Source organism: Pseudochaenichthys georgianus, chromosome 1, assembly GCF_902827115.2.
Source record: "Pseudochaenichthys georgianus chromosome 1, fPseGeo1.2, whole genome shotgun sequence".
NCBI lineage: Eukaryota > Metazoa > Chordata > Actinopteri > Perciformes > Channichthyidae > Pseudochaenichthys > Pseudochaenichthys georgianus.
This window is the reverse complement of record NC_047503.1, coordinates 36,245,656-36,272,838: the sequence shown is the minus strand read 5'-3', so window position 1 is coordinate 36,272,838 and position 27,183 is coordinate 36,245,656. Positions and strand designations below refer to the sequence as shown.

Genomic DNA, 27,183 nt, shown 5'->3' with positions numbered 1-27,183 from the left:
CAGAACAGCTACAAATCTACTTTGAACATTTTGTCACCTTTTTAGAGGTCAATATAAGCATTGCATGCTTTAACATGGACACACGAGTCCTTAAAGTGCTCAGGGAATTGTAGGGGTTGATATTTACACTTTTATGATCTTGACAAGCTCCGCTTCCTTAAGAACATTATGTGATATCATTGAAAACTCCAGATAAGACAAAAAATGGACCTCATGGTGAGATTTTTTTGTGTGTGTTGTGCATGTGAGGGTGAGGTGGAGCTCATTCTGTTCAAACATCATTTTTGGTCACATAGCATCTTTAATACCACCATTATAATAATTAGGATATCAAAAGTATCGAGTATACATACATCATTTGCATTGCGGTACACAAATCTGAGCTGATTTATGTTTTTATATCTTTCATTCGTTGTTCTCAGGATCAACTTTTATTGTCTCGACATTGTGCTGATACATTGAATCGTCCTGAAGAACTTGACGTTATTTCAGGAAGGAGAACATTTAATTGGACATGTATTGTTAAGTAATATAAAACGTTTTTTTGATATTTCCAAATGTAACTTGAATCCTATAGTCTACTACTTTCCAATACCAATAGTCAAGAATCTTGATATAAGCCAAACTAGAGTCCATGTCACCAAAAATCAAAGTACTTCAGGTAGGTTTCCTCACCTACAGTGGTCTTGTAGTTTCTCTTTTTTGCAGTAAAGTTCTTGAAGCTGTGGGAACAGTCTCTTGAAGCCATGCCTGTTTTTGTAACAGTCCCAGTAAATGGATTCTCAGGAGTCTGAAGATGTGTGTTTATGTGAATGTGTGTGTATTGGTTGAGGAAAGTGAGGGTCTAAAATGGTGAAGCCCCTCACTTCCTCTGTCCTCCACCACCGTCCATGGTCTCAGTCTGTGCTGCTGTCAGACACTGGTGATGGAGGCCAGGCAGTTCGATGACTTCTGGAGTTTCTCAGGCTGTGTGGTGGGGGGCTCTGGGATGGCGCGAAAGCTGAAAGGCAGTCCGATACTGCTGGTGCCGATGTGGCCGGGGCTCAGCGCTGGATTATGCCGTCTATTGCTTTCCACAATGCTGGATGTGTTGGATGCAAGGCTTTCGCGTGTCCTGCACAAGAGACAACAGAGAGTCAAGTGTTGGCTTTCAAGATGCAACAACATATCTCACATTGTGTATGGCATTGGTGGTGCTTGGCTAGAAAAACAGAATACCCCTAAAATAAAACTATTTTCAAGTATATCTTGTAGAGCGAAAAAAAGAGGATACAGACTAGTTACTGAGAAGAAACAGGATACTTTTCCACTCTCTTAGATTTAAAGATATTTGATAGAGAGTCTAAGGACAGTTGATCTTGAGTTGCAATGTGGGATCTAGCTTATTTTGAGCTGAGTCTACAGAAATAGCTTGCTGCCTTATACATTTGTTTTTTATTTTGATAAACTAATGTTTGTAATTGTTCATACGAAGTCGAACTTTTATTCTCATTTCAAAAATTGTATCCATTTGACACAGCTGTTTTTGGCGTACATCATAGGCGGATTTTGCGGGGGGGGGGGGAACTGTTCCGATACAAATATTTCGTATATCAATATTTTAATAAGGTAGGACACTCGTTAATAATATTGTAGTGTGTTCAAGTAACCAAGGGATATAGTAGATGTGCACAGTTATACGTTTTACAGTTATGTAATGCACTGTTGTTGGGGGGAGAGACCGCCCCTTCCATATGAGTGTGTGTGTACGGCAGGCATGGAAAAGTCATACTCAGTGCGGTGAGCGCTGGCTTTATTGCTAGCACCCCACGCAATAGTTGGGACTGTGTACTGACGTCAGTAAAAAAGGTTTGCCCCCCAAGCGCAAATGTCAAACTCCGCCTATGGCGTACATAACATGCATTTGTAAGTTACTTGCATGTTACTATGATTAAGGTCTCTTTCAGTTAATGTTCAAACACAAAATGAAGCAAGCAACATAATGAATACAACAAATTCATTAGCGTTATACTATAATAGATATTATTGCTTACTTTGGCAAGAAACTGGTGCCATAAGCCTTGTTTTACTAACATCTTATCCAATTGAAATGGCACCATTGGCACTTGACACTAAGAGATGCTCCAACAAATAGCAAATCATAAAAATTACTATAAAAATAAACTTTGTTTCCACTTTATTAGGTTTACCTCTAAAATGTAAGGCAATACTACCTCAGTAATTGGATTCACACATTCCTGACAACAATACCATAATCATTATCCGTTCCTTAAATGTGTTGTATAAGCTATATTGTTCACTTGTATCTAATACGGTGGTCCCTGAGTGTTGATACAGAGTTGAGATCTGATTGAATTGGAAATGAAATAGGTACTACGATGTGGGCTGAATCCATCCACTGAGAGAAACTGTTAGAGTTGAATCTTCGGACAAAACTGAGCATGTGGACCTTGAGCTAATAATAATAATTATTTGTTTTATCAAAATAAAAGGTTACTTGGCCCTGGAGGGTTAAATGTTTTAAGCCATTTATATTAGCCCCAATGTGTGTCACCTAAAGTTTGCCCTCCACAGTAAGCCCTAAGACGTAAGAAGAGTTCACAGTTCATGGATCATCATCTTTCATTCGTTATCGATCATTTTCACACAAACCTGGGGGAGTTGAATCCACTATCCACCGTGACACTGCTGCTGTCCATGCTGTCCAAGCGTGCAGAGTGGGCCGACTTCTGGCTGCTGCTGTTCTCCGTCTCCTTGGGGCTGAGTAAGGTCAGGTTGGTCTCCAGTTTTCGCTGCAGATCATGATCCTTTTCCCGGTCCATGAGCCACTGCATGGTTCCCTCCCCGCCACCACCACTGCCTCCACCATTACCACCCACTTCCCCATGATCCTTGTTGTCCTCTGCCGTCGCCAACTCTTTGTGCGAGTCCTCCTCTGCCTCTTCCTCTTCTTCATCATCTGATACATTATAATAGTCAAAGGAGGCGGAGGGGACTGTTGGCTCTAAGCAGCTCTGTAAAACTGCCGGTGACGCTGAGGAAGTGGCTGAATTGGAAGGCTGCTGGGGCTCAGGATTGTCTAGGGCCTCTGTTGATTTGGCATGTGAGGCTTTCCGCAATGTGCCGGACTTGGTGTAGCTGCTGTCCACGTAGCCTGTGGACAAGGCATTGTGTGGAGGTTTGAACAAAGTGTCCTTGCTGAAGATCTCTTTCCTCTTGATCGACATACCACCGCCTCCCCCACCGGGATCTACATTGTGTTGGTGTGGCGTCAAACGGGCATTTTGCGCCGGCTCTGGCGTCTGGCTTGGCGTCAGCCGCACTGAGCCATTCTGTCCCTTTGCTGCCGACAAGTCCTCTTTGTACTCCATCGTGTGAGGAGAGGTGAGGTGAGGCATTTGCCGGTCAGCCGGAGAGCCCTTTCGGAGTCCCCCTGATGAGGTTAATGTGTCATATTCTGATTTTGCCTGAGGCGAAGGGGCAGTTAGGATTGTTTCATTTGACGTATTGCACTGGAAGTACTCATCTGTTGAGGGCTTAGGAGAAAGTCCCATTAGCTCATTGTACGTTGGCAAGCTGTCTCTGCTTTTGTTCCTCTCCATCGTACTCCGAATCCTTGACTCGTCCAAACTCCCTTTCCCCAAATCAGGCACATTAAAATCAGAGTGGAACTTAGCAGCAGAGAACATGATCCTTGAGAAGTGGGAGGACTTCTGCGTGGCGCGCAGGGTGCCGTCGTCAGTGTAGTAATGACTACGCTCCTCCAGAGTGGGTTCAAAGTCTTCTGGCACCCCCAGTGATGGAACCTTGAGGGAGTTGTCCATGGACCGAGAGCGTTCCTTAGCTTGATCTGACCTCTCGTGACGCGACTTCCTGTCCTGATTGTGACTGTGACTTCTCTGCACTCTGGACTGGCACGTCCCGCGCGACGGCTCAGGGAAGGGCATCTCTGTCCGTCTTTTGGCTAGCTCCCCGGACACGTCCCACTCAGGGGTAACAGGGCAGGACGATTCAGTAACGTTGGGGTTGCTATGGACCAGGTATGTTGCGCCTCCACTTCGCCTGCGCTCCAAGGTGTACATGGCCTCCCGAGGCGAGCGAACTAACGAGTGGCTAAAGAAGCGGAAATCCCTTTCCATGAACAAGAGGTCCCAGTTTGAACCCTCGGACGGGTCTCCCCTGGAGGTTCTGGGTTTGCTGTGTGAGCGGGATTTGCCATGTGTGGCCCTCCTGTGGCCCCTCCCCCTCCTGCTGCGTGCACTGTGGTGGGCTGAAGACCCCGCCTTGTTCTTCTGCGAACGCTCCTCCTCAATCCTCTTCATCACAGCCGTGTGCCTTGCAACGTTCTCAACAGTTAGATCGGGGTTGATTCTGCGGATGATCTCCATCTCCACCTCGCGGGGCATGGCCGTGGTTGGCACTTCCTCGTCACGAAGAGGCCACTCCTCCGGGGGGAACTGAGCTGAGAAGGTGGCAAGCTGCCTCATTTTGTCCTTCTTGAAACTCAGCCTGAAGAGCCTGAGACCGAACCTTTTAGATTGCTTCTCGCCACTGCTGCTGCCACCACTTCCTTCTTTCTTTTTGGTGAGAGTGTCAGTTTTATAAGGAAAAGAAGTGATGCTTTTGCTCTTATCAGCGGGCTCTTGAGGCGGCGGTTGCACGACAGGAGGGGAAGTGGGAGGAGGAGGATGAGGGTATGATGGCGGTTCTCCTCGGTGCTCCTTAGCTGACGTGCTTGGTGGAGTTTCCCCACTCTTGTGATCCTTGGGCGGCTTACTTTGATAAGAATCTCCCCTGTGCTCCTTTGGTGACTTGGTACTGTGAAGTCTGGACGAGTCTTCGCGATAGGAGTTGTATGAGTCATTGTGATTCTTGCGAGGAGGCCTCTCTCTCAGGCAGCCAGGTGTAGATGGTGTTACATTACCAGACGGAGGTGAAGTGCATTGCTGAGGCTGCTGCTGCTGCTGCTGTTGACTTTGCTGCTGCTGCTGCTGTGACAGCAGCGGTGAGCGCTCTTGCAGCCGATCATCCAGGTGATACCACTTGTTGTTGGTTCTGATGAGGGAGGGAGTGATAAAGTAGGTCTGGGGGGTGACGATGAAGTAGCCCTCTGGAGTTGGGTAGATCTTCCTCTCTCGCACCAGCATGTTCAGGGTATGTCGCAGAACCTCTGAGCTGGGTGTAGGCACACCTGCAAGACAAATACAAATCAGCCACAGTTTTGAAACACATTTAATTTAAAAAACATTGTTATAAAATCATTAAAAATGTGAAAAATACATATATTCTCACACGAGGCATATCAAATATAGGTGCACAATTAAACCTAAAGTTGGTTAGAATATAAAAAAATGGAACTAAGCAGTTAAAACAATTTAAAGGATGAAACTTAACTGAACTATTGTTTAAACTATCCCCCCTAAATTTCCCATTACATAAAAAAAAATCTTCTATCATTTTATTCATGCTATATAATGTTTTTTGTATTTATTTTTTACATGAAACAATAACTAAACTTGACAAATACAGTGTGTGTGGAAACAATGCGATCTCAGAAGAATTTGAGATAAACTTAAACTTTGGTTTGGATTCAGCTTGACAGCACATAAACAAATAAATGAATATAAGCTATTAATTTGGGTTCTCTTCTGTTTGTTTACAATTCTTTAAATAAATAGTAATGTAAGTGTAAAAGTATTTATTTGTCTATTTTTGAATTCTAGAAAATAACAAAATAATTGCAGATATTTTATGCGCCTCTTTTAGTAAATGCAGTTGAGTTTAACCCAACAATAACACTTTGCATAACCCAGCTTTTTCTTATATTGACCAACAGCACACAGATCCACATACATGGTTATGTAACACCATGACTTGATATGACAACCTAAGATTTAAGCTGTATGCAAAAAAGGTAATTAATAAACACTCTTAAAGATAATTAATCAGTCACCTCAAGAGTTTAGTTTAAATGGCCACGTAAACATTAAAAGTCCATTTTAAATAAAACTATTCATAGCCTTTGTCTGGCATGGCCCTGTGTTGCCTGACATTACATCACCCTGTTTTTTTTTTTACACAGCAACGATGCAACCTATAAGTTCAACTCCTTTCCACGCTGGCATTTAGTAGAGGATACATATTTCCTTTTAAACTTGGCTACACAGTGGGTAATCTTTTTAGTGTTTGGGTAAAACCTCAGATGTTAAACATTGTGTTTGGACACATCTCAAAGAAAATTACTTTTGTGTTAAAATATGACGTCTATTTATTTATTTTAAAATGTTATTTTTGGAACAACGGAACAATTTGGAAACAGAAATCACAGATAATAGTCATACACATCGTTGAGAGATTAAGCCTGGCCATCCTGCAAGAGAATATCCACAATTCAGAATAAATCATTTGTTCATAGGCAATGTCACATACGTATAACAGCACTTGATTAAAACATAGGAAAGGAAGAAGGTAGGTGTTTTTGTACTTTTTACACATGTCCGTGGTATGATGTGATATTCAAGTTTAGGACTGCAACAGTTTTGTTAACAAAATGTCAGAAAAAAGTTACAAAATGTACACCATAATTGGTGGTGTACATTTAGGGCAATCAGCTTTATTTCGCCCCAAAAGTCAACATTTGAAAACTATTCTCTTTACTATGGTATATGACAGAGAAAATCAGCAAATCTTAAAAGCTGCTTTAATCGTGTAATAATAAAATGGTCACTATCATGAAAATAGTTGCCAAATAATGTTCTGTTCTAATCGCTTAATCGTTCAATTGTCTCAAATCTATTCCTGTGGAAACATAATGCTGTTTGCTTGTTGGTTGATAGGATGACATATTTGAATTTGAAACGAATAATTTGCTTTTCAAACCCGGCTTTTATTTAAGACATTTATACAATTAGGCTGAGGTGATTAACCAACAAATCAGAAGACAATAAACCAGGTATATGCACATTTTTGGATTTATTTCATCACCATTTTAACCTTAGTAGTAACAGTAACTGATTATTCTCTCACATATGCCTCATGGTGTATTCATAAATCAGTTTTTGCATGCTTTAGTGCAGTCCCATGTTATATAAGGAGGTCAGAGGGCGTACCTGGGAAGCTGGCAGTGAGGTGCTCCACCAGAGCCTCCTGGTTCACAGGCTTGTGGGCAGAGTTCATAGCAGAGATGGCCAGGCACAAGATCTCTCCCAGCGGGATGAACTGTGACTGGCTGATAGGTGACATACTGATCGGAGACACGTCACCTGCAGGAGGAGGAGGAGGAGGTGGAGGAGGAAGAGGTGGAGGAGGAGGCACAACTGTTAGATCATGAATGAACAGCAGGCGCAGCGTGTGAAGCTATGATGTAATGGTCAAACGGCAGCAGTTTGCATGCTGCCTCGCTCAGCTCCACCCCTCCTCTCTGTGCTTCCTTACAGCCTCTCTCCCTCCTGTTTCTCGTAGGTTAGCAAAGCGAGGCAGCTGCTGCAGCAACCGTAGTGCAAGATCACCTGCATTCCTTCTCATTCAATTCACATCGTCTCACAATCAAGCCATACTGTATATGAACAAAATATTACTGACTTCAGCGCCACATTTAGAGCTTACACACATTCATTCCCTGTTGCCTTTGTTGCTTTAAGCTGGCTTTGCTGTCAGCAGTAGTGAGTAGTGAGATCATCCTACAACCAGACGGCCCGGCTTCAAGCCTCTCTGAGAGCAAACATCTGCCCCGCTGAAAGGTTGAAGAGCAACACACGAATCCATCGCTGCAGCATCTGTGCTGTGGCTGACCCTGTCCTCTGACCTACATCTGCTGATCGATAGAGAATCACGCGACACAATGAAGAGAAAATATTCCATCACAGCCTCCATCTTTGATTCCTAACCTAACATTGTGTGTCCTGGTGTTCACAGATATACAGAACAATTATTGCCTCATTGATCACTGTTTTTAGAGATTTGTAATCATTGTACTGTCCACACTTCTTGTACCTGAGCTGCAGTATGTGCAGGGCCCTGCCTCCTCACCACACTCAGCTGAATGGTCAGTTCGGCAACACGATGACGTTATCTCTGCTTAGTATCACAGCCCTTTAAGCTTTCGGTGGCTTTATGAGGCTTTACTCTATTTTTTTTCCTGTAAACATGAGAAAAGCTGCATCTGCCAGTGAATTGGTCAAAACAAATCCCGGTCTTGAGCTCTTATGGTATAGTATAGAATAGTATAGTATGCAATAGTAAAGTATCGTATAGGAATGAGGTTGTAGTATTTATGTCTCACATCCTACAAGAAGGCAATAAAGACAGCAGAAAGAAATTCAAATATTTATAATAAAAGGGACAAAAAAGATCAGATGTTCTTGGTAAGGACATGACTTTGTGATGAGATGGCCAAGAAGCCCTCTTTGGGCACAGAGGTGATGCAACTACAGTAATAGTATGGAATAACGCTGAACTATTAGGGACGACACAATTATATACATACAGATTTGTATACGGGTCATTACATTTGCAGGAAATTGAAGAATATGCTAGGAAGTCAAAAGGTAACACAGATTTGGATCAACAGAAATATAGATTTAGAGTATGTATAATATAGAATTTGAACACAAGCCAAATGAGGGCCCTATATTGCCTGTAATATAAGGCTTTAGATGAAATCATTCAAAAATATGTTTAATTCTTCTGTTTCTATTTGACTACATTTGATACGTTAGAGAAGTGATCAAAGGGGGTCGTTATAATTTCCTTCATAACACGAACATTTTGTTCACTCTGAACTTTGCCCCCAAATCAAACTGTGTCTTTGCCCTGCGTAGAGTGAGAGGGAGGAGCTTCTGTAGGTGGGAGTGTCATCGACTCACCTGGCGCACGATAACTTGGCGGGGACGGAGAGAAATGAGGAGCAGGAGGGGGAGGAAGATGCTGCTTCTGCACACGGATGTCTTTCTCACTACGGGAGAGATTGTGCTCCAGCGGGCGCTCGCTGAGCTCTGAGCTGGGCCAGGCCCGCCGCACATTGCTGCTGCGGTTCTTCTTCATCGTGACCCCTTTACCAGGTGGCCTTCACCCCTAGGGGCTTGGTGGAAGGGGGAGAGAAAGGGGAAGGAAGGAGGGAGGTGGGAAAGGGGGGGTGTGCAGGGGGAGGTCGACCAACCTCAGGCTCAGTGCCTCCCCCGCATCAGTAAGAACGTCCCGCTAGAGCGATCACACACCAGACATGGCAGGAACCAGTGTGCACCTTCACACACATACACACGTCTCATTTACATCCACGAGAAGGCTACAAACGACCGTGTTCGCACTGAGGGGGGTTGTCATCGGCTGCTGGGCTCTCCCAGGCTGATCTGGAGCGATGGCAGCGGCGGTGGAGGTGCAGGTGATTGCGCGAGGCATCACCCTTTCATCGCCATCAGTCCCAGCCACCATTTGTAGCATCCCCATTTGCATGCGTAGGGAGGCACATTACGTAGCCGCTCTGATGTGGGAGGAGGGAGCAGGAGAGAGGTGGGGGGGGTAGGGGTAGAGATGAGGGAAATGGGGCATTGGAAGTGAGGAGGACGGTGAGGAGAGATTTCAGAGGAGGTTTTGGGATTCGCTTGTTCCTTTTAGAGGGGAAGGTAACAGGGGAAGGAAGGGAGGGAAAGGATGGACGGTCAAATATTCAAAGCTTAAGAGGCCGAGTCTTCGACAATAGCTCAATTCACCACAGGAGTGCTCGGCCGATCCCCGGAAAACAAAAGAGCCCACTTAAAAAAAACACAGAAATAACAGGCTCCATTCACCCTAACGGGCACTGAAACCTCAATAGTATGCCAAGCACCGGAGACGCCACGTTCACCTCCATCTTTATCCGATCAAGCACAAGACCCCATCGTCCTTTCGACAACAGCACACCAGGAGAGGGTGGGGAGAAAAAAATGGAGAGCATAGAAATAAATAAATAAATTTCAAGAATAGATATCCACCGTTTCCCGCAATCCAACGGAAGAAGGTCCCGAGCCTATCGCCGTAGCATCCATTCATTAACAGGGGGGGATGCAAACTCCAGTCAACGGCAAATCTCTTTCAACGCTAATGCTGCAGCTGCTCCCAGCACCTCCAGGAAGGGTGTGTGAGTATGTGTGTGTGTACGCGTATGTGTGTGTGAGAGAAAGTGTGTATGCGCGCATCCGCCTGCTGCGCGCGATTCTGTGTGAGCATGCATGCGTCTGTGTCTGGGTGATTGAGGCTGAGGGGAGGGGAGGATGCAAGAGAGAGAGGGAGAGGACATAAGGCAGAGAGGAGAGCAAATATCAACAGCTCTTAACACACACAAGAAAAAATAAATATTCAGCCCTCAGATGATGTCCGGGGAATATCTCAGTGTCTAAATCTGTGGCTGAATTTCCATCCTCAACTTCCTTCCACTCTGCTTCCCTTACACTCTGCTCTTGAAGGATGAGGGGCCCCTTAAACTCCCATCCATTTGTGTCTCACCTGAAGCTAAGGATTTAACAGGGCCCCAAACGGAATTGGTGTCTTTCTCATCACCGATTCCCACCGGTTGATTAACTGTGTGGAGCTGTCAGTGAAAAAGAAACCCCCCCCCAAAGCATCACCTTAAACCCGCTCAGAGTGGCATCTCCTGCAGACTCCTGCTGACTCACATGTGTGGAGTGTGAATGGACGTTTGGAGGGACAGAATACGGAGCAAAGTGAGAGGGCAGGACGGGCCACGGGTGAGGAGGAGGGGGGGCGGGGAGGCGGTGTCACAACCAATCTGCTCCAGTTCACTGATACCAAAGAGAAAGAGGAGAGGAAGGAGGGGTGAGGAGGAGGGAGAGCGACACCACGCCATTTTATTTATCAGTAGTGCTGCAACAGCCTTTGTTGCCATGACAACGCAAGCCGATGATCTCATAGCTGTTACCTTTGAGTGCTGTTCCCTTAAAGGGCCAGCGACCCAAGATAGAAGCAGACAGACGGGACATGGACGAGCACTCAAACCGTCTGTTAGACGGACAGAGAATACTCCTGCATCGCTGCTGAAACATCGACGTCTTTCAGCAGTTATCCTCCGACAACTACAGGACAATATCACTGACCAGAGGAATACATATCCAGATGACCTGATAGTAGCAAGACATTACAAATAAAATATGCATCAATTCTACAATGATTTACTAGATATCCCATAGAAGAATCCTGCTATAGTATCTACAAATATGTGGCTATTAGAGTGACAAACAAATAGTTGTTCAATTGATTAGTCAGTCGACAAAAATGAATATGAAGCAAAATGTATTTACTTCCCACTGATTACACCTCACATATTAAGATTGAATATTTGTGGTAAATACATTTATATATAACAGCTAATTATTTTGGGTTGTGGGGAACTGTAATGACATTTTTTTATTATTTTTTGATAACGGGAATAAAAGATAACTTTCAGAATAGATTTAAATGACTTTCTTTTTACCATGTTTGTCATTTAAAGTATTGGCATTTTAACGTTTGCTTATTAGCTTATTAGCCAACACACAAATTACAGCTGAGCAGAGTTGGGCAATATGGAGCAATAACATTTCATGATATATCTGACCAAATATATAACTATCCATACCGTAGGGTTGAATACTCGTGTTTTCAAAAATGATTTACGAGTAATAAATTAACTAAGCAGGTAAAGGTGGAGAGTTTGGTGAGTTCTTAGAATGACGTTACAGTAAGGCAGCTAGCTAAAGACAGCAGTTATACCATATTGCAATATCCAGAATCTGAGAGGATATCAAGTGTCCTGTTCCCATATCGATATCATATTTGCATATTGCCCGGCCCCTCAGTTAGTTGCCGGTATGTGTTTAAAACCAGAGTATTGGATGGATTATGATGGAGTAGTCTGACTCCTGAGCTGTGCCAGTAAAGGATTTGTGGCCTGTTACAACTTCCTTGCAAACAGGACCATTCCTGCCGGTGGTCTGCCCTCCAGTGGAACATTTATGACAACACATGTTTTACAGTAAACTCTCCAGGCTGAATAAAGAGACTGAGGAGGTTTTGCCACAACAGCCTACAAAACACTCCTGACATTAGGATATACGGCAACAAATCTCTCTCTGCTCTCTCTCTGCTGCGTTTAACATTTCCCCCAATTCTCTACTGGGACCCTCCCTTTCCTTCCAGTGGAGAACCCCGGCTACAGCAGGGAATGCAGTGCCATAGTGTTTTCCAGAACAAATGCTCCACTTTTCCTTCCTTTGGAGCAGACACTCCTCCCAGTCTATTGTTCTTCATACCCTGCTCACAAACGCTAAGTCCCTCAGTTAATCAGATTGAATGTCAGTATTAAAAAACACTTGGTTTTCCACACAGTTTAAAATCCACAACTTTGGTCTAAGAGTTGTAATCCAGCTACTTTTTTATCATAGTAAAAGTGTGGTTATCAACATGCTAGCCAACTAAGACTTCAAGAAAACTCAACAAATCTAGATATGTCTTATTATTATTTACTAGCAATGGACATTTTATTTCAGTCTATCCTGTTTCCCTAAAATAGTCTAACTTAAAGACAATAGTGTTGTATTAATTAGCACATATGCATTATAGGCCAAATGCTCACCTCCTTCAGACAGTTAATGAATGGTGAAAATGTGTCTGAACTAAGTTTGAACTTGTCTTGTAAACTCAAATCTTGACACGAAGGCTGTATGCAGCTCATACAAGAGAATACACCCTGCAGTGATTTTCATCTGTATAGAATTATTATCACTTTAGGACATTTTCTAAAAATGCTAGGACTGTTTAAAGTGATCTGGACTCTGTGAAAAAAGTTAAAGTTTAACTCCTGGTTGAATTCACATGAGGTTACTGGTAAACTAAAGATTGATTATGTTTCCTAATAATGTGTTTACATGCATTGCAATGATTAAATTGTTTCACCATTGGTTCCATTCTGAGATATTTTACAAGCTAATACCTCTCGTACTTTGGGCTTCTTGTTGGGGAAACTGGATAACTTGTATAAAACAAACATATATCAGTATATAAATTGCATGAGAACCAACTGCATACGCTCTGTTGGTTTTGGCATTATAGAGTCTGGTGAGTTATTAGCTATAGGACAAACATTCCACAGCTTATCGGTGTTTGCTTTAGTAGTGTCACTGAAGTTAACGTCACTTTGTCTGACGGACAGACAAAAAAAGCAGCGCCAAAAAAGTTCACAATCTATTTTAAGATTTACCTTTTGATTATTAAAGCTATTAAATCCAATACAATCAATAGAGCTCAATGCAGAAATGTGATAACATGGACGGACCATTAGAAGTGTTTGAACAGTCATTACAACATTTAAAGTTCAATCTGAACAATCAAGACTCTGCTGGGTAGTAGCAGCCGGTACCACAAGTTGACTTGAGACAAACAAACTGTTTAATACCAAACTTTGAGTTATATATGTTAACTATAGTATTTACAGATACTCAAACACTACCACACCTCATGGTTTTCTGCAGTGTGTATTAGTGTAGTGTAGTAAATGTAAACAAAACTGTAGCTTTGCATGTGAAATATCAAAGATTTCATGTGTAAATCAACACCTCTGCTCATTTTCTTGGAAGGTTTTTGCTTCATTTCACAAAGATGTACCAATTTGTTATAATGGACCCTACCCAACTTTAAATATGCTGAATTTGCTGTGTAAGATGGCACCACTGCTCTTTTCTCCAGAAATGTCATGTTTCTCTGTTTCGTCAAGTGTAATAATATGTGTTATCAATATGTTCCCCCCTAAAACACTCGTAGAAATCCTGCCTAATGCCTTTTGAATTCCAGGACAAATGCATCAAGTAGAATGTAATGATATTAGCCGTGATTGGACCGACGTACAAGGGACTCAATACGACGATCAAGCATCGAGTATTTTCTGTCTTTTTGTGTTTTCTCAGCTACTGTAGATGCTTCTATGACACTGACAATCTAAACGGAGGCTCACCTAAATAAGGTAATCTATGACATTCTGCACGCCTCTCTCATTTGCACACACACACAATCACAGTCAGATAAGAAAGGTTGTGAGGCCAGTGTGATGTGTGCAGCAGTTGGAATAGACAATACCTCAATTCGTCCAAACCTGTCTCAGCACATACATGAGTTATAGATAGATAGATGAGTATGAGTGTGGGAATGAATCCCTGTCTTCTCTTTTCTGTGTGAGTAAGTCTACCTGATATGAATTAGGTGAGGTTATAAGGTTAGATGCTGCCTAAACATTCTCTCATCGGACTAGCTACGACTAGTTTCATGCAACCGCTTTGTCTTAACTGACAGATACATTATAACCTCAAGGGGAAGTATTTTCACAGAGCCACAAACCGCAGATAAAACTGTCAGAAGGGTATTTTTTTTTAAAGGTAACAGTCTCATAAACAAACATTGAGAAACTCTTTAGTCAATTATGTCAATTAAGAAAAAGTCCATATCTCGAGTCTTGTCAGGCAGCCTGATTAAGACCCTGAACAAAAAACGTAATTGAAATGAAAAAGCGGTCTTCTATTTAGAGAGATTGAGTTTAGAGCTTGTTTTTCCTATCTGGTTCTTTGTGACTGTGGCACTTAGTTTGAAGGTGAAGTAACAACAGCACTCAAGATCTTTTTTACAAGATAGACCGAAGACAAAACCCCATGCATTCGTTGCGAATAAGGTCTAATTATTTTTAACACTTGCAAGTATTAATAAAAAATCCTTAATTACAACTTTAAAGTCTTTTAAAATAGTTGGTGTCTCTTTTAGTGCTTGGTTTGCAGTTAATTCCATTATTAAGGTGCACAATGTCTGAAATGGGTCTTAAACGAGTAAACATTTTTCAAGTGTGCAACTATTTCTTATTGTTCTGGGATTTTATGGTGTAAAACCCTAAGACCTTTGTTTATACACTGAACACAAATATAAACGCAACACTTTTGTTTTTGCTCCCATTTTTCATGAGATGAACTCAAAGATCTAAAACATTTTCTATATACACAAAATAACCATTTCTCTCAAATATTGTTCACAAATCTGAAAAAATCTGTGATAGTGAGCACTTCTCCTTTGCCGAGATAATCCATCCCACCTCACAGGTGTGGTATATCAAGATGCTGATTAGACAGCATGATTATTGCACAGGTGTGCCTTAGGCTGGCCACAATAAAAGGCCACTCTGAAACGTGCATTTTTGCTTTATTGGGGGGGTCCGAAAACCTGTCAGTATCTGGTGTGAGGGGTAGGGGTAGGGTTAGGGTAATGTTGTGAATCGAGTGGCCCATGGTGGTGGTGGGGTTATGGTATGGACAGGCGTATGTTATGGACGACGAACACAGGCCACTCGATTCACAACATTACCCTAACCCTAACCCTACCCCTAACCCTAATCCTACCCCTCACACCAGATACTGACTGGTTTTCGGACCCCCCCAGACCCCCCCAATAAAGCAAAACTGCACGTTTCAGAGTGGCCTTTTATTGTGGCCAGCCTAAGGCACACCTGTGCAATAATCATGCTGTCTAATCAGCATCTTGATATGCCACACCTGTGAGGTGGGATGGATTATCTCGGCAAAGGAGAAGTGCTCACTATCACAGATATTTTCAGATTTGTGAACAATATTTGAGAGAAATGGTTATTTTGTGTATATAGAAAATGTTTTAGATCTTTGAGTTCATCTCGTGAAAAATGGGAGCAAAAACAAAAGTGTTGCGTTTATATTTTTGTTCAGTGTATCTTAAGTCTTTAGGGAGTTATCTTTGTTACTTCAGTCATTTCGAGTCCAAGTTTAATGTCTCTGTAAATAAATATTCACAGTATAGGGGGTAATACAGCAATGTAAAGTTGAAATCACTTAATGTTGTATCATCCAGACAGATTATGTTGTTATAGGCCAAATCTGTCAGGTTTAAAATACATTTACTTAAGCACTTTACTGAGGTTCAATTTTAAGGGTACTTTTACTTCACTTGAGTATTTTCACGTTATGCTACTTTATACTTTTACTTTACTACATTTTGGAGGCAATTTTGTCAAATGTTTTACTCCACTCTAAAAAAAAATATTTAGTTACTAGCTACGTTGCAGTATGGATTTATCATACCGAATATAAATAAAACAACACATTATTATAGGTTAAATTACCTCATATCTATCTAACGCTACCAGTATATAAAGTAAAATATAATCTCCACCTTCACCAAGTGCAACATTGACATTAATGCATTTATGATTAAAATACAAAAATGTGATTTTTTTTTTTAAATCATGGGCCAAACTGGAAATGTTGTATACATCAAGTATATTTTGATGCCAATACTTTTTAGTTTTAATTGAGTACAATTTTGGGTACCACTTTACAATAAGACTACCCTTATAAAGGATTCATAAAGGGTTTATAATTAGGTTATGAATTAGGTTGTAAACACTTTATTAATCATTAAGAACCATTTATAAACCAGTTCTAACATAGTTTTCATACATCAACATAGGCTCAATATTTGGCAAGACGACTTAAGCCTTACATTGGCTAGTACACTTAGCGAGAATCAACTCAGTGAACAACAGATACCAAGAATGCTGGCTGATGAAGAAGTAAGCTAAGTAGCCAATATAAGACTTGGCAGTATAGATAAATGTGGGCTCACTATTTGGCAAGATGACTAAGCCTTATATTGGCTACTTAGCGAGAATCAACTCAGTGAACAACAGATCCCAAGGATGCTGGCTGATGAAGAAGTAAGCTAAGTAGCCAATATAAGACTTGGCAGCAGGCCCGGACATTTCAAAAAAATCTTACGGTGGGGGGCATGCCCCCGGACCCCGGATTGGATTTGAGGTCCACCTCCACTTAAAATATGTGCACATGGATAGGTTCCTAAATAGATTTGCACATTTTTTTTAAATAGTAACCCATGTCCATATGTTTATTCTGGGGTAGTAGATTTCAAGTTTAGGGCTATCACTATGGGCAGCAATGCTGTAAATGTTGACAAATAAATCCAGGAAAATGGTACAAAAGAAAACTGGTAGTGGCCTGGCAGGGTGTATAATTCCCGGCCTGACTTATTGTCCCTGCTTGGCAGTACAGATAAATGTGGGATCACTATTTGGCAAGATGACTAAGCCTTATATTGGCTACTTAGCGTGAATCAACTCAGTGAACAACAGATACCAAGGATGCTGGCTGATGAAGAAGTAAGCTAAGTAGCCAATATAAGACTTGGCAGCAGGCCCGGACTGGCCATCGGGAGGACCGGGAGGTTTCCTGATGGCCTGGCCAGTTAAGTGGCCTGCTGGCCTGAGGATTTTTTTTTGTATGTAGGCTATGTATTGTGAACGCAACGCTGCGCAAATGTGGGTCTGACTCTGCCTCATAGAGGGTAACTGGCTGTCTACATGATGTGGCCTGCCGACATGGCCACTTTCATACAGATCATACACTAATGCCCTCGATTGGTCTCTGTGTGTCATTCAAGCTGGGGAGGGTGTGTATGTGTGGCGCGAGCGAGAGAGAAAGTGCGCGCACCGGTTACGTGTATTGTTGTTGTTAGCATCTGGTGCTAGCTAGCGGCGCTAACGGATATAATGAGCTGTCAACAAGGTGGAGGAGAGTCCTCTCCTGTCAGACTGAGAGACTGATAACTACAGCTCAGGTCAGGTAAAGGACTCTGAGAGTTTAGATAGTTAACTTAGTCTAAGTTCTCTGTGGGTCTCAAACGGTTTGGTCACCATTTATGCAAACACATATTTACATTTGAGGGGGGAGTGATTAGTAAAATATGCATGAATAATAATAAAAAAAATTTAACTAGGTGAAAAAAGGTAAGATAAACTTTAAAAACTTGTTGAGAGCTAAAACTAGTCTTTGCTGCTGCCTCAAAGAGGAGCAGGAGGGAGAGGGGGGAGAGGAGGGAGACAGGAGAGGCTGATTCAGGAGCCCAGACACACTCACAACTATAAATGAACCAAAAACAAATAAACAAGTTTCAATGTTTTTTCATATTAGATATGGTATGTTATTGGTTATGGCCATGTTCTTATGATTATTTAAATGTATACAGTTCTGTTTCATATGGATGTAGTCTCTTTGTTTCCCCCTCAAAATGCACCAGATTGATGCATTTAAGTCCAACATTTAAAAAAAAATCTTACGGGGGGGGGGGGGGGGGGGGGGACCCCATGCCCCCGGACCCCGGATTGGATTTGAGGTCCACCTCCACTTAAAATATGTGCACATGGATAGGTTCCTAAATAGATTTGCACATTTTTTTTAAATAGTAACCCATGTCCATATGTTTATTCTGGGGTAGTAGATTTCAAGTTTAGGGCCATCACTATGGGCAGCAATGCTGTAAATGTTGACAAATAAATCCAGGAAAATGGTACAAAAGAAAACTGGTAGTGGCCTGGCAGGGTGTATAATTCCCGGCCTGACTTATTGTCCCTGTTTGGCAGTACAGATAAATGTGGGATCACTATTTGGCAAGATGACTAAGCCTTATATTGGCTACTTAGCGAGAATCAACTCAGTGAACAACAGATACTAAAGGATGCTGGCTGATGAAGAAGACTAAGTAAGCTAAGTAGCCAATATAAGGCTTAGCAGTAGCCTACAGATAAATGTGTGTTCACTATTTGGCAAGCAACCGGTCACAGTTGCCCTGTTTATCTCATGTCTTATAAAAGCTTATTAATGATTTATAAAGTGTTCACAACCTAATTAATAAATGAATTATAAACTATTCGTAAACCCTTTATAAGGGTTGTCTTATTGTAAAGTGGTACCCGATTTAGAATACATTACTTTTACTTGTAACAGAGTATTTTTTACAATGTAGATAAAAGATCTGAGTACTTCCCTCACTCCAAGCATACCCACCTATGAACTGGATGTCGTAGCCCTGCGGTGCTTTGAGGGTCCGCCTGGTCCATCCGTTCCTGAGCACCTGCAGGTGAACCTCTTGCCCCTGAATCAGCAGCACGTGCTCATCTATCCATCCGAGGAAGAAGATCTCGGTCAGTGCCAGGGTCAGAGCCTTGTTCCAGAAGTGCTGCATGTTTACGGTTTTGAAATTAGCGAACACCTCGTAGCCGGTGACGCGTTGCTGTAATTTCGGTGGTGATGAAGATGATGGGGGGTCCGGTTCATCTTCTCCGCCGAGCTGCGACAGCACCAGAGCCACAGAGTGAGGAGCGACCTGTAGTAACTTCTCCATTCCTGTTTCAGGCAAAGTTAACGACGGTCCGTATACAAAATATTACACTGTTTCCTCACTATAAAACGGTGTTTAGTCCGCGCATGTCTTAATTTTGTATCCCCAAATTGCCTGCTAATCTCAACAGGTTTCCACATATTTAAAGCAATGGACTACAGAGTAAAAGAAAACCGCATGAACTTATTCGGAGTTTGCAGAACGACGTTGGAAATAAGCATAAGTACATGTGCTCCATGTAAAATCAGGGAAATTAGCAACATGACACGCCGTCCTCTGCAGCCAACTAAACCCGACTGTCAGAGAGTATTAGGGACTATTTTCAGCGACAAAGAGGCGAGGACTAGTGCTGCGTTCAAGGACCACACGTAAACTCCTACTTTACACTTAGCAAGATCAATGATCATCAGTGTCAGGTCTCTTTGTTAGAAATGGTTGACCGGTCCTAAAACACCAAAGCAAGTTTTGCAGATTGGCTTTAACTGCACAATCAAATTACGAACAAGTGAAATAAAAAGAGAAACATACAACCGCATATTTAGTGCAATATAAACGTAAATATTTTAACGTTATTGCTTTATTGTCCCCAAAGGGCAAGTTGTCTTGCTTTAAGTTAACACAAGTCAGTAAGAATAATAGTTATATAAATAACACAAATATCTAAAAGGCACTCTTTATGATATTGTATTCAGGGGGCTTTTAGTCTGGGCTTTTATATTGCTGGTGTGTGTAGCTGTTGAGCTGTGAGCGTTTGTATCAGTATGTCCTCCAGGTACCAGGTGTAAGCCTCTTGTTTGTGAGGACTAGTTTAGGTAAAGTGCGTCTGTGCTGGCAGTGAGGCAACAGAGGCCCAGTTGTAATTGGCCCAGGGCCTCAGGATCTGCTGGCACAGTTCTTCTCACCTAGAGGCATGCCAAATCTGGAGTAATCCTGCCTGTTTACACTGAAGACAGCATGCACAAGTAGACGTTACTGTGCTATCAAAGGTTAACTAGATTTTTTGTATGAGACATGAACAACAATAGCAAGACTTGATGGAAAGTGAGTACTTTGGTAATATATCTGGAGATATGCTACTGTAGAGCCAAAAACAAAATCACCAACACTGTAGTACAACACATCATGGAAAGTGGTTTTTATTTTGTATGGAAATTGGAAACAGAACACCTATCTCATAGTATAACTGCATACGAATAGTTATGGAGTTGGAATAAGTCAAAATGTGACATCCCAAAGAGTGTAATATATTGATAGGACTTAAACTGGATTGTCAAACAACTGTGAGTGATTTTAACAGCAAGAGGATTTCAGCTAGTTTGCTGTAAATATTGGAAAATGTACTCATGAATGAGCAGCACCTGGACACAATCAAATTGTGTTTCATCTTTTATAAATCACTCAATAGTGGTTTAGGTTACACATAAAAGTTGGATCCACAGTTCAACAACAGTCCACTGGAAATGATTGTTTAAGAAGTTAATGCATGTAACTGTTGAAGCCACGAGGAAAGGCGGCCTATTTGTCATATCTTCAGAAAAACAATACATACATTACCTACTGTCTATCAAGAAATTAGAACTTGTGTTCAAGTATGTGAATGAAAGCATCTTGCGTGTGGGCTGGCTTTACTCATGCATGCTATGAAGCCTGACACTGGCTAATGTAAAAAAGACATTCACAGCAACAGTTATTTCAAAGAAATCCATATAAACAAAACAAAAACATTGAAAATATAATTCTGAGCTTCAAAACCAACCTTACACAATATAGCATAGTAGATGTTCCTGAGTTTGCAACACAAGTGCAGCATTCATGTAGGCTTCACCCAATGTACCAGGTTATTCATCATTGAATTATTCTTCCACCTTCATGTCAGACGCCACCACAGTGACTCGAGAATGAAAAAAGACAATAAGGATGTAAATAAAATAAAAAACAGACACATAAATCACACATGATCCCTTCAAAAGTTAAAAAGTCTGCTGACTCTGAAAAAGGTTGAGGCTGGAGGGCAGTAAGCGCATCCAGGGTTTCATGATCAAACACACAGGTCAAACTTTCTATCAAAATGGCTCCCAATAGGTTTCCCTGAAATGTGTATAGTGTAAACAGCAAAGAGGCATCCACTGATGATCAATTACATGTTATCTTTATATTCATGATTGTTCTTTTAACATTGTTTTTTTTTTTTTTTTTTTTTAAATAATCTCCTTTTAAGGTTAAATATTTAAAAGAGAATAAAAAAGTGTTCCTGGAGTCATACATTTTTTAATGCCTAATAACTGAAATCCAAACAGAAATATCCTTATAATGCCAAACGTATGAAATGTGACTCTGCATCCCATTTACTCTCCCAAACATATGTAAGCTGACATTCAGTCAGACAATGTAAACTAAAATAATTCACAAACAAAACCTCAAGCTTTTCTTCTGCAGATGAAGGCTGATGTCTTCTGATGTAGAGACATCAAGGGGAAAAATACATCTCTTTGGTCAGCATTGACACTATGCATGGTATTTGTTTCTTTGCATTGAAGCCTGGTGAATAGGAGACAGACTCAAACTCTACTGCCACCTTGTGGTTCACTCGGGTCAGGATGTGCTGGAGCTCCAATTCCTTTCCATATTTGCTGATCATTTCACACAGGGACTGCATGAACCAGGACCCGCTCGAGGTGTTCCTCCATGAGTAGTAGCCTACAGACACATGAGAGAAAGACGATGGATCAATACAATAAGCAACAATGAGTTGAGTGTACGAAAAGGCATGTGTTTGTGTGTGTGAGTAATAACCTGGGGCGGTGGAGAAGGCATACAGGAAGTCAGCTTCCACAGGGATCCTGGTAGTGCCATCCTCTCCGCTGTCTGCTTCAATGCCTGCATCCAGCTCGGTGCCTCTGCAGGCCTAATGTGAACGCACACACAAAACAAGACTTGGTTAGACAGTAGCAAAACGTAAGGGTTAGTACGTGCAAGAGGGAAAAGGCAAGAAAATGAATCGTACCTGGACGAAGAAGAGTTTGGGTTTTCCCACCAGTGATTTACAGCGATCGCCTCGAAAAAGTGATGTCAGGAACTTGAGCTCCACTGAACCATCCGTACCAAAGAACACGCCTTCGTCTCCGTGACTCAGCAAGACGCAGACGAATGAGGCGTAAGAGCTGTGATCTTCCTTTGACGCTAAATTAAAAAAAATAGTATAGCATTTAATATATTTTGTCCAAGAGGATTCTCATCGTATGTGAAAAGAGAATTAGTATTTGTTTGTGTATGTACACATTTTGTATACAGTCGTCATCAACTTACCAGAAGTTAAAACCTGTACCATCTGATCCACTGACTGGTCGTTGTAAACCTTTGTTTTGTAACCCAACTTTCCGAACACTTTCATTGCATTGGCTGCATCTACATCTGTACCGTTTCGTTGATTCATGCCTTAAGGAAACAAATAAAATATGGTTATTTGAACACAATAAAAAAAACAGCCATCAAAATAAAAAAACATTCTGTATGCATCATACTGATTTGTTTTCATATCATTATTTTAAAAGTTGCTGAACACGCATGATACCCCTGCACAAAGGTCATTTTAATTATCAAATGTAAACTTCTTCTCGTGACTGTTGTGGCGTTTAGATTTATTCATGACAAGCCGTAAAAAACGTGTTCTTCATTCTGTTATTTTTACAATGCCGTTGTTACCCAGGGTCTTTTGCTTATGAGGCACAGAGCAACGTAAGAGGATTTCTTTGCACACGCCCAACCTGTACACACCCGCACTGTAATGGTGAGTTTTTTGAATGCACCCTTTTTTACGAATACATGACACAGTACGTGAGCACATATCTGGTTACCTTACATAAGCTCCACATATATTCACTCTAATCAGCCAGAAAACATAAAGACACCTACACAGGTGTAAATCATAACATGATTGATGGCTGAAAAGGATTTGCTGTCAGTGTGATGGCTGATTTGAACATTTGAATTGAACAGAGCCATCGTTAATGTGATGAGTAACACCTGTGCTTTTCCTACAATGACAAGTCAACTCGTCTTCTATGAAAAATAGTTTCGAACAAAAGATCCCTAAAATATTTGTACATCGTGTATATAGATTTTATAAGAATTTATTCAATTTGCTTTTAGTCACTCAAAAACGAATTGTATCAATATTCTCTAGTACTGTTTACTACTGTTAGCCATGGCAAAGTTCATTCTTAAACCTTTCTTTAAGAATGAAGTAATTATTCTCTAGTAAAATATTGTATTTTTGACTTTTCTATTACTTTCGGACACTAAATAGCCCTCCTGCCACCGTCCATCTGTGTCCCTTGTGTTCAGGTTTGAATAATACCTCTTTAGTTTGTAACTATGGTCACCTGTTTTGTTTGTCAGAGTGAGGTTATGGTGCACAACGAGCCTTCTCTCATTGGCTCTTGCACATAATGATGCAATAGTCTTGGGAACATGCGTGGGGGATTACAGAGTACATCTCAAGAGTACATCTCAAGACGTAACTCTGTATGTTATGTAATATATGTGCACAAATCAACAGGAACATTTTTGTGGTTGAACAGGCGTAACCACTTCTGCCGTTTACCCCACTCACTCATATGATGTACATGATGTTGAACAGTGTTGATCAAGCAGTCATGTGTACTCAGTTTGCCCTGCTAGACGGGTTTGTTAAACACAAGTCTGATGGCAAAATATGTCCATCATACAGTAACTCTGAAGCTGTATTCACTTGCATTCATATCCAAGGTCTTCTCAGCCAGACAATAGAGGCAGGCTCTTTCAATAACAGCACATACTGCTCCTCAGCTTTGCAAGCTTATATTACACAATGCCCATAAACGAAAGGAAAGTACTAAGGTTAATTCAAGGCTTATACATTATTTTCAACTACTGTAGACAGCAGGCCTTTATACCCTCAGAAAGTGCTGGATGAAAAATCTCTTATAGATCCTCAAAAGGACTCAGACATGTACCTCCTTAACCAAAACATAAAGGACACTTATGTCAATATCTTTAATGTTTTTATGTATCCTGCCACACTTGAGCAAGACACCACAATATCAAAGTTGCTGCGCCTTGAAATAAACACAGAATTAACATCCTCAAAAACAGACCACACTCCACACTACAGTTGGAAGAGGAACTAATCAAACCGTCTGTGTGATAAAGGCAAACCATACTGCAAGTCATGTGGAAACCTGAACTTCATAAAGAGCTACTGAAAGTAAGATGCACCGTTACTGAGTTGTCTTGTAAAAAGCAATAATGCATTACCATACGATAAGTACTGCCTGCTTTCATCATCAACAAAGCCAACTGTACAGAACCTGTCATTTACTGGCAGGAAATGTACAGAAGTAAAAGTAAGAATGTGGTCCCGAGCATTCCAACGATTTCATAAAGATGACAGAGAAAATAGAGCCAACCAACGTCTTACACCTAATCAAATATTTAAGAGTGTACACTTGAGCCAACCTTTAACCTTGGGCTAAGGTGTGAGTTTAGCTAAGACTAACTAAGCATTTCAAAATGGCTCTTAAATCTTAGTGTGGCTTTTTCTGGACTGCTGGAAATAACCATGTACCTGGCATCGAGAGAATAAAAGATGGACTAAAGTAGATACGTTCACTTCCTTGTTGCTATAAATTACATCTTGATAATAAAACATATAATCACTATACTTAGAGCGTAACAGATGTTTTGTCAGACTAGAGTTAAAAACCCAAGGGCATAAATGATTGCAATATAATAAAACTGAGTAGAAAACAGCAAGTAAATATTCACCCTTGTGTTACCACTAGGGCTGGGCCATATGGAGAAAATAAATATTACAATACTTTTGATGAAATACCTATCGATATAGCAATGATAATTATTACATAACTTTACTGTAATACAGCCTTTAAAACCAGTAAAAGACACCAATATTATGACATCCAAAACCTAAGATGATGTTAAATATCTACTGTTATATTACATTATCAATATATTGCCCAGCCCTTAGGTGCTTGGATTGCCTAACATGTCTGTTCAAGCATTTCAGCACTAGGTTACAAACAAGAGGCTTCATTAGGACCTGTAACGTGTGTGTGAACATGTATTCCATTTCAGAGCGGTTTCATTCGTAAACAAACTTACCATAGCCTTGACCAATAAAAGACAAAATAAAATACCTGTTCTCCTTTCAAAGTTCTTGTTGTTGATTATGATGCACTGGCCGATGCAGGGGAAGTTCAGACTGTATCTGAAGCTCTGGGCGCTGGGCTTGGCGTCCACATCCATGGAGGCAGAAGCAGACAAAGTCGACTCAGACCTGAAGGAAAACAAAACCATAAGTTCTAGAACTCACATCTTTACTTTAACTGGAAGATAACAACACACTATAATTAATGCACGACAAAGAAAGAGCCATGAGGGCATTTAAAGAGTGAGTCACAGGCCTGCATGAGTGAAGTGACTCACATTAATAACACCATGCTGAAACAGCTGCAGATTTACAAACAGCTAATACGTTATAAACAGCGGGTGAATTGATGCTAATTAGTAGCCTGTACGGATGCTATATAGCGGTAGTATATGTTATCGAGGAAGAGCAGCTTCCTCATCACTGCCTGCTTGTAGAGGACAACAATGAGCTTAAATAGATACAAATCTAAAAAGCTACTAATAACCATAGCTAATATCTAAACCGTGACTTACTGTTGTCCATCGACACTCTTTGCGTCTGTGGAGTCTTCTCCAGGTCCAGTTCCGTTACCCGACATGTTTCTGATTCAGAATATTAACCACACAGTGAAATAACACACCCGGTATGAACAGGTGAACCCGGCAGACAGCTAATGCTAATGCTAACGCAAAGTTCAGGCTGTAAACAAAGATGCTGATGTCATGGAGAGGCGCCCTCGTTTTAAACCCCCACGCCTGCCGTGTGAGGACTCCCCTTTGTTAGGGGCGGTGCTATATTTTTCGTTTAATACTAAGTACGGTCAAATTCTAAAGGAAAACGGTAAACATGTCCTGGTCATTTACATAATATATAACACTTTCTTTTTCATTCGACAAATACATTAAAGATGGAAAAAGGAACAAAACAGGGTTCACACAACTCCACATGTACAATCTTTGCTCCTTCTTGTGATTATTTAGCTTTTTACATTACTTTTTCTAAAATAAGAACATATTTAATCATCGACCTGACTCCCAACACGCCAAGTTAGTATTTAAATGCAGTTTCATAGCTGATTCCACGCAGAGTATTTTTTTAAATGCAAGGATTATCATTGCAAAAAGTTAAACAAACTAAATGTGTTCTGTTATAAACAATTGTAAGAAACTCATCATAGGGCTTTTATGAAAACCATGTGTTTAATTAAATGTCAGTAACAGCATATGGTATGAGAGTGTTTCCACACCAAAGTCAGTTAGTTCACCCATACGCTCCACTTAATGAATTGTTTTGATGACTAGCTAATAATGACTGTTGTTTACTTTTAGTTCAACTGCATGACAATGGCGGAAACTCTGGAAGATTATGGGACTGACATCAGGGACTGTTGGCGCAGGAAGACGCTGCATTGTCCCGGATACTTTCCTGTTTTGACTCTGGCAGCTGTTGCCTTGGGTAGGTTTTGACTTATTCCTTTACATTCCGATACTCACTTTTATCTTGTGGCTTTTTCTTAAGTAATAGCAATTTTTTGTAACTATTAAACAGATCGTATTCATGTTTTAAGTTCTGGGTCTTCTTCTTTTTGTTTTAAAGACCTTGCAACTTTGTTTTGAAATGTGTTATAAAAGCAAGGGATGTTATGTAACGTTTAACAAGCACCTTCTAAGTACTTACGTAAGGGTATTACTTTACTGTATATAGTTTCAATATATTTTTGATGCATATTATCTATTTTATTTTTAAAACTGAACAAAATTATTGTATTCTCT

General features: G+C 41.0%; 2 protein-coding genes across 3 annotated transcripts; both read right to left on the bottom strand.

Moving 5' to 3' along the window:
• Positions 1-387: 387 nt before the first annotated feature.
• On the bottom strand, positions 388-19,507 carry stox2a (storkhead box 2a). Of its 2 annotated transcripts, none has more exons than XM_034085697.1 (4): positions 18,891-19,507; positions 7,110-7,262; positions 2,653-5,191; positions 388-1,114 (listed from the first exon to the last, which is right to left on the bottom strand). In XM_034085697.1, the coding sequence occupies exons 1-4, from the start codon at positions 19,225-19,227 to the stop codon at positions 913-915; spliced, it is 3,231 nt and encodes a 1,076-aa protein (XP_033941588.1). In that variant the 5' UTR covers positions 19,228-19,507; the 3' UTR covers positions 388-912. The 2 variants fall into 2 exon arrangements, with proteins under 2 accessions (XP_033941588.1, XP_033941596.1); XM_034085705.2 differs by lacking the exon at positions 18,891-19,507 and adding an exon at positions 8,865-10,129.
• Positions 19,508-20,344: 837 nt separating this feature from the next.
• casp3a (caspase 3, apoptosis-related cysteine peptidase a) lies at positions 20,345-26,148 on the bottom strand. Its single transcript, XM_034085686.1, has 6 exons — positions 25,945-26,148; positions 25,419-25,558; positions 22,531-22,659; positions 22,229-22,404; positions 22,018-22,129; positions 20,345-21,921 (listed from the first exon to the last, which is right to left on the bottom strand). The coding sequence occupies exons 1-6, from the start codon at positions 26,007-26,009 to the stop codon at positions 21,692-21,694; spliced, it is 852 nt and encodes a 283-aa protein (XP_033941577.1). The 5' UTR covers positions 26,010-26,148; the 3' UTR covers positions 20,345-21,691.
• Positions 26,149-27,183: the final 1,035 nt, after the last annotated feature.

Excerpts from the sequence above, each read along its gene's own strand:
- casp3a (XM_034085686.1), bottom strand. The coding sequence starts at position 26,009 with ATGTCGGGTAACGGAACTGGACCTGGAGAAGACTCCACAGACGCAAAG. Across the intron at positions 25,559-25,944 it reads AAGAGTGTCGATGGACAACA|GTCTGAGTCGACTTTGTCTG; the intron begins GTAAGTCACGGT and ends GTTTTCCTTCAG. Across the intron at positions 21,922-22,017 it reads TGCCTTCTCCACCGCCCCAG|GCTACTACTCATGGAGGAAC; the intron begins GTTATTACTCAC and ends ATGTGTCTGTAG.
- stox2a (XM_034085697.1), bottom strand. The coding sequence starts at position 19,227 with ATGGAGAAGTTACTACAGGTCGCTCCTCACTCTGTGGCTCTGGTGCTG. Across the intron at positions 7,263-18,890 it reads CTACGACATCCAGTTCATAG|GTGACGTGTCTCCGATCAGT; the intron begins GTGGGTATGCTT and ends CTCCTCCTGCAG. Across the intron at positions 1,115-2,652 it reads AGTGGATTCAACTCCCCCAG|GACACGCGAAAGCCTTGCAT; the intron begins GTTTGTGTGAAA and ends TCTCTTGTGCAG.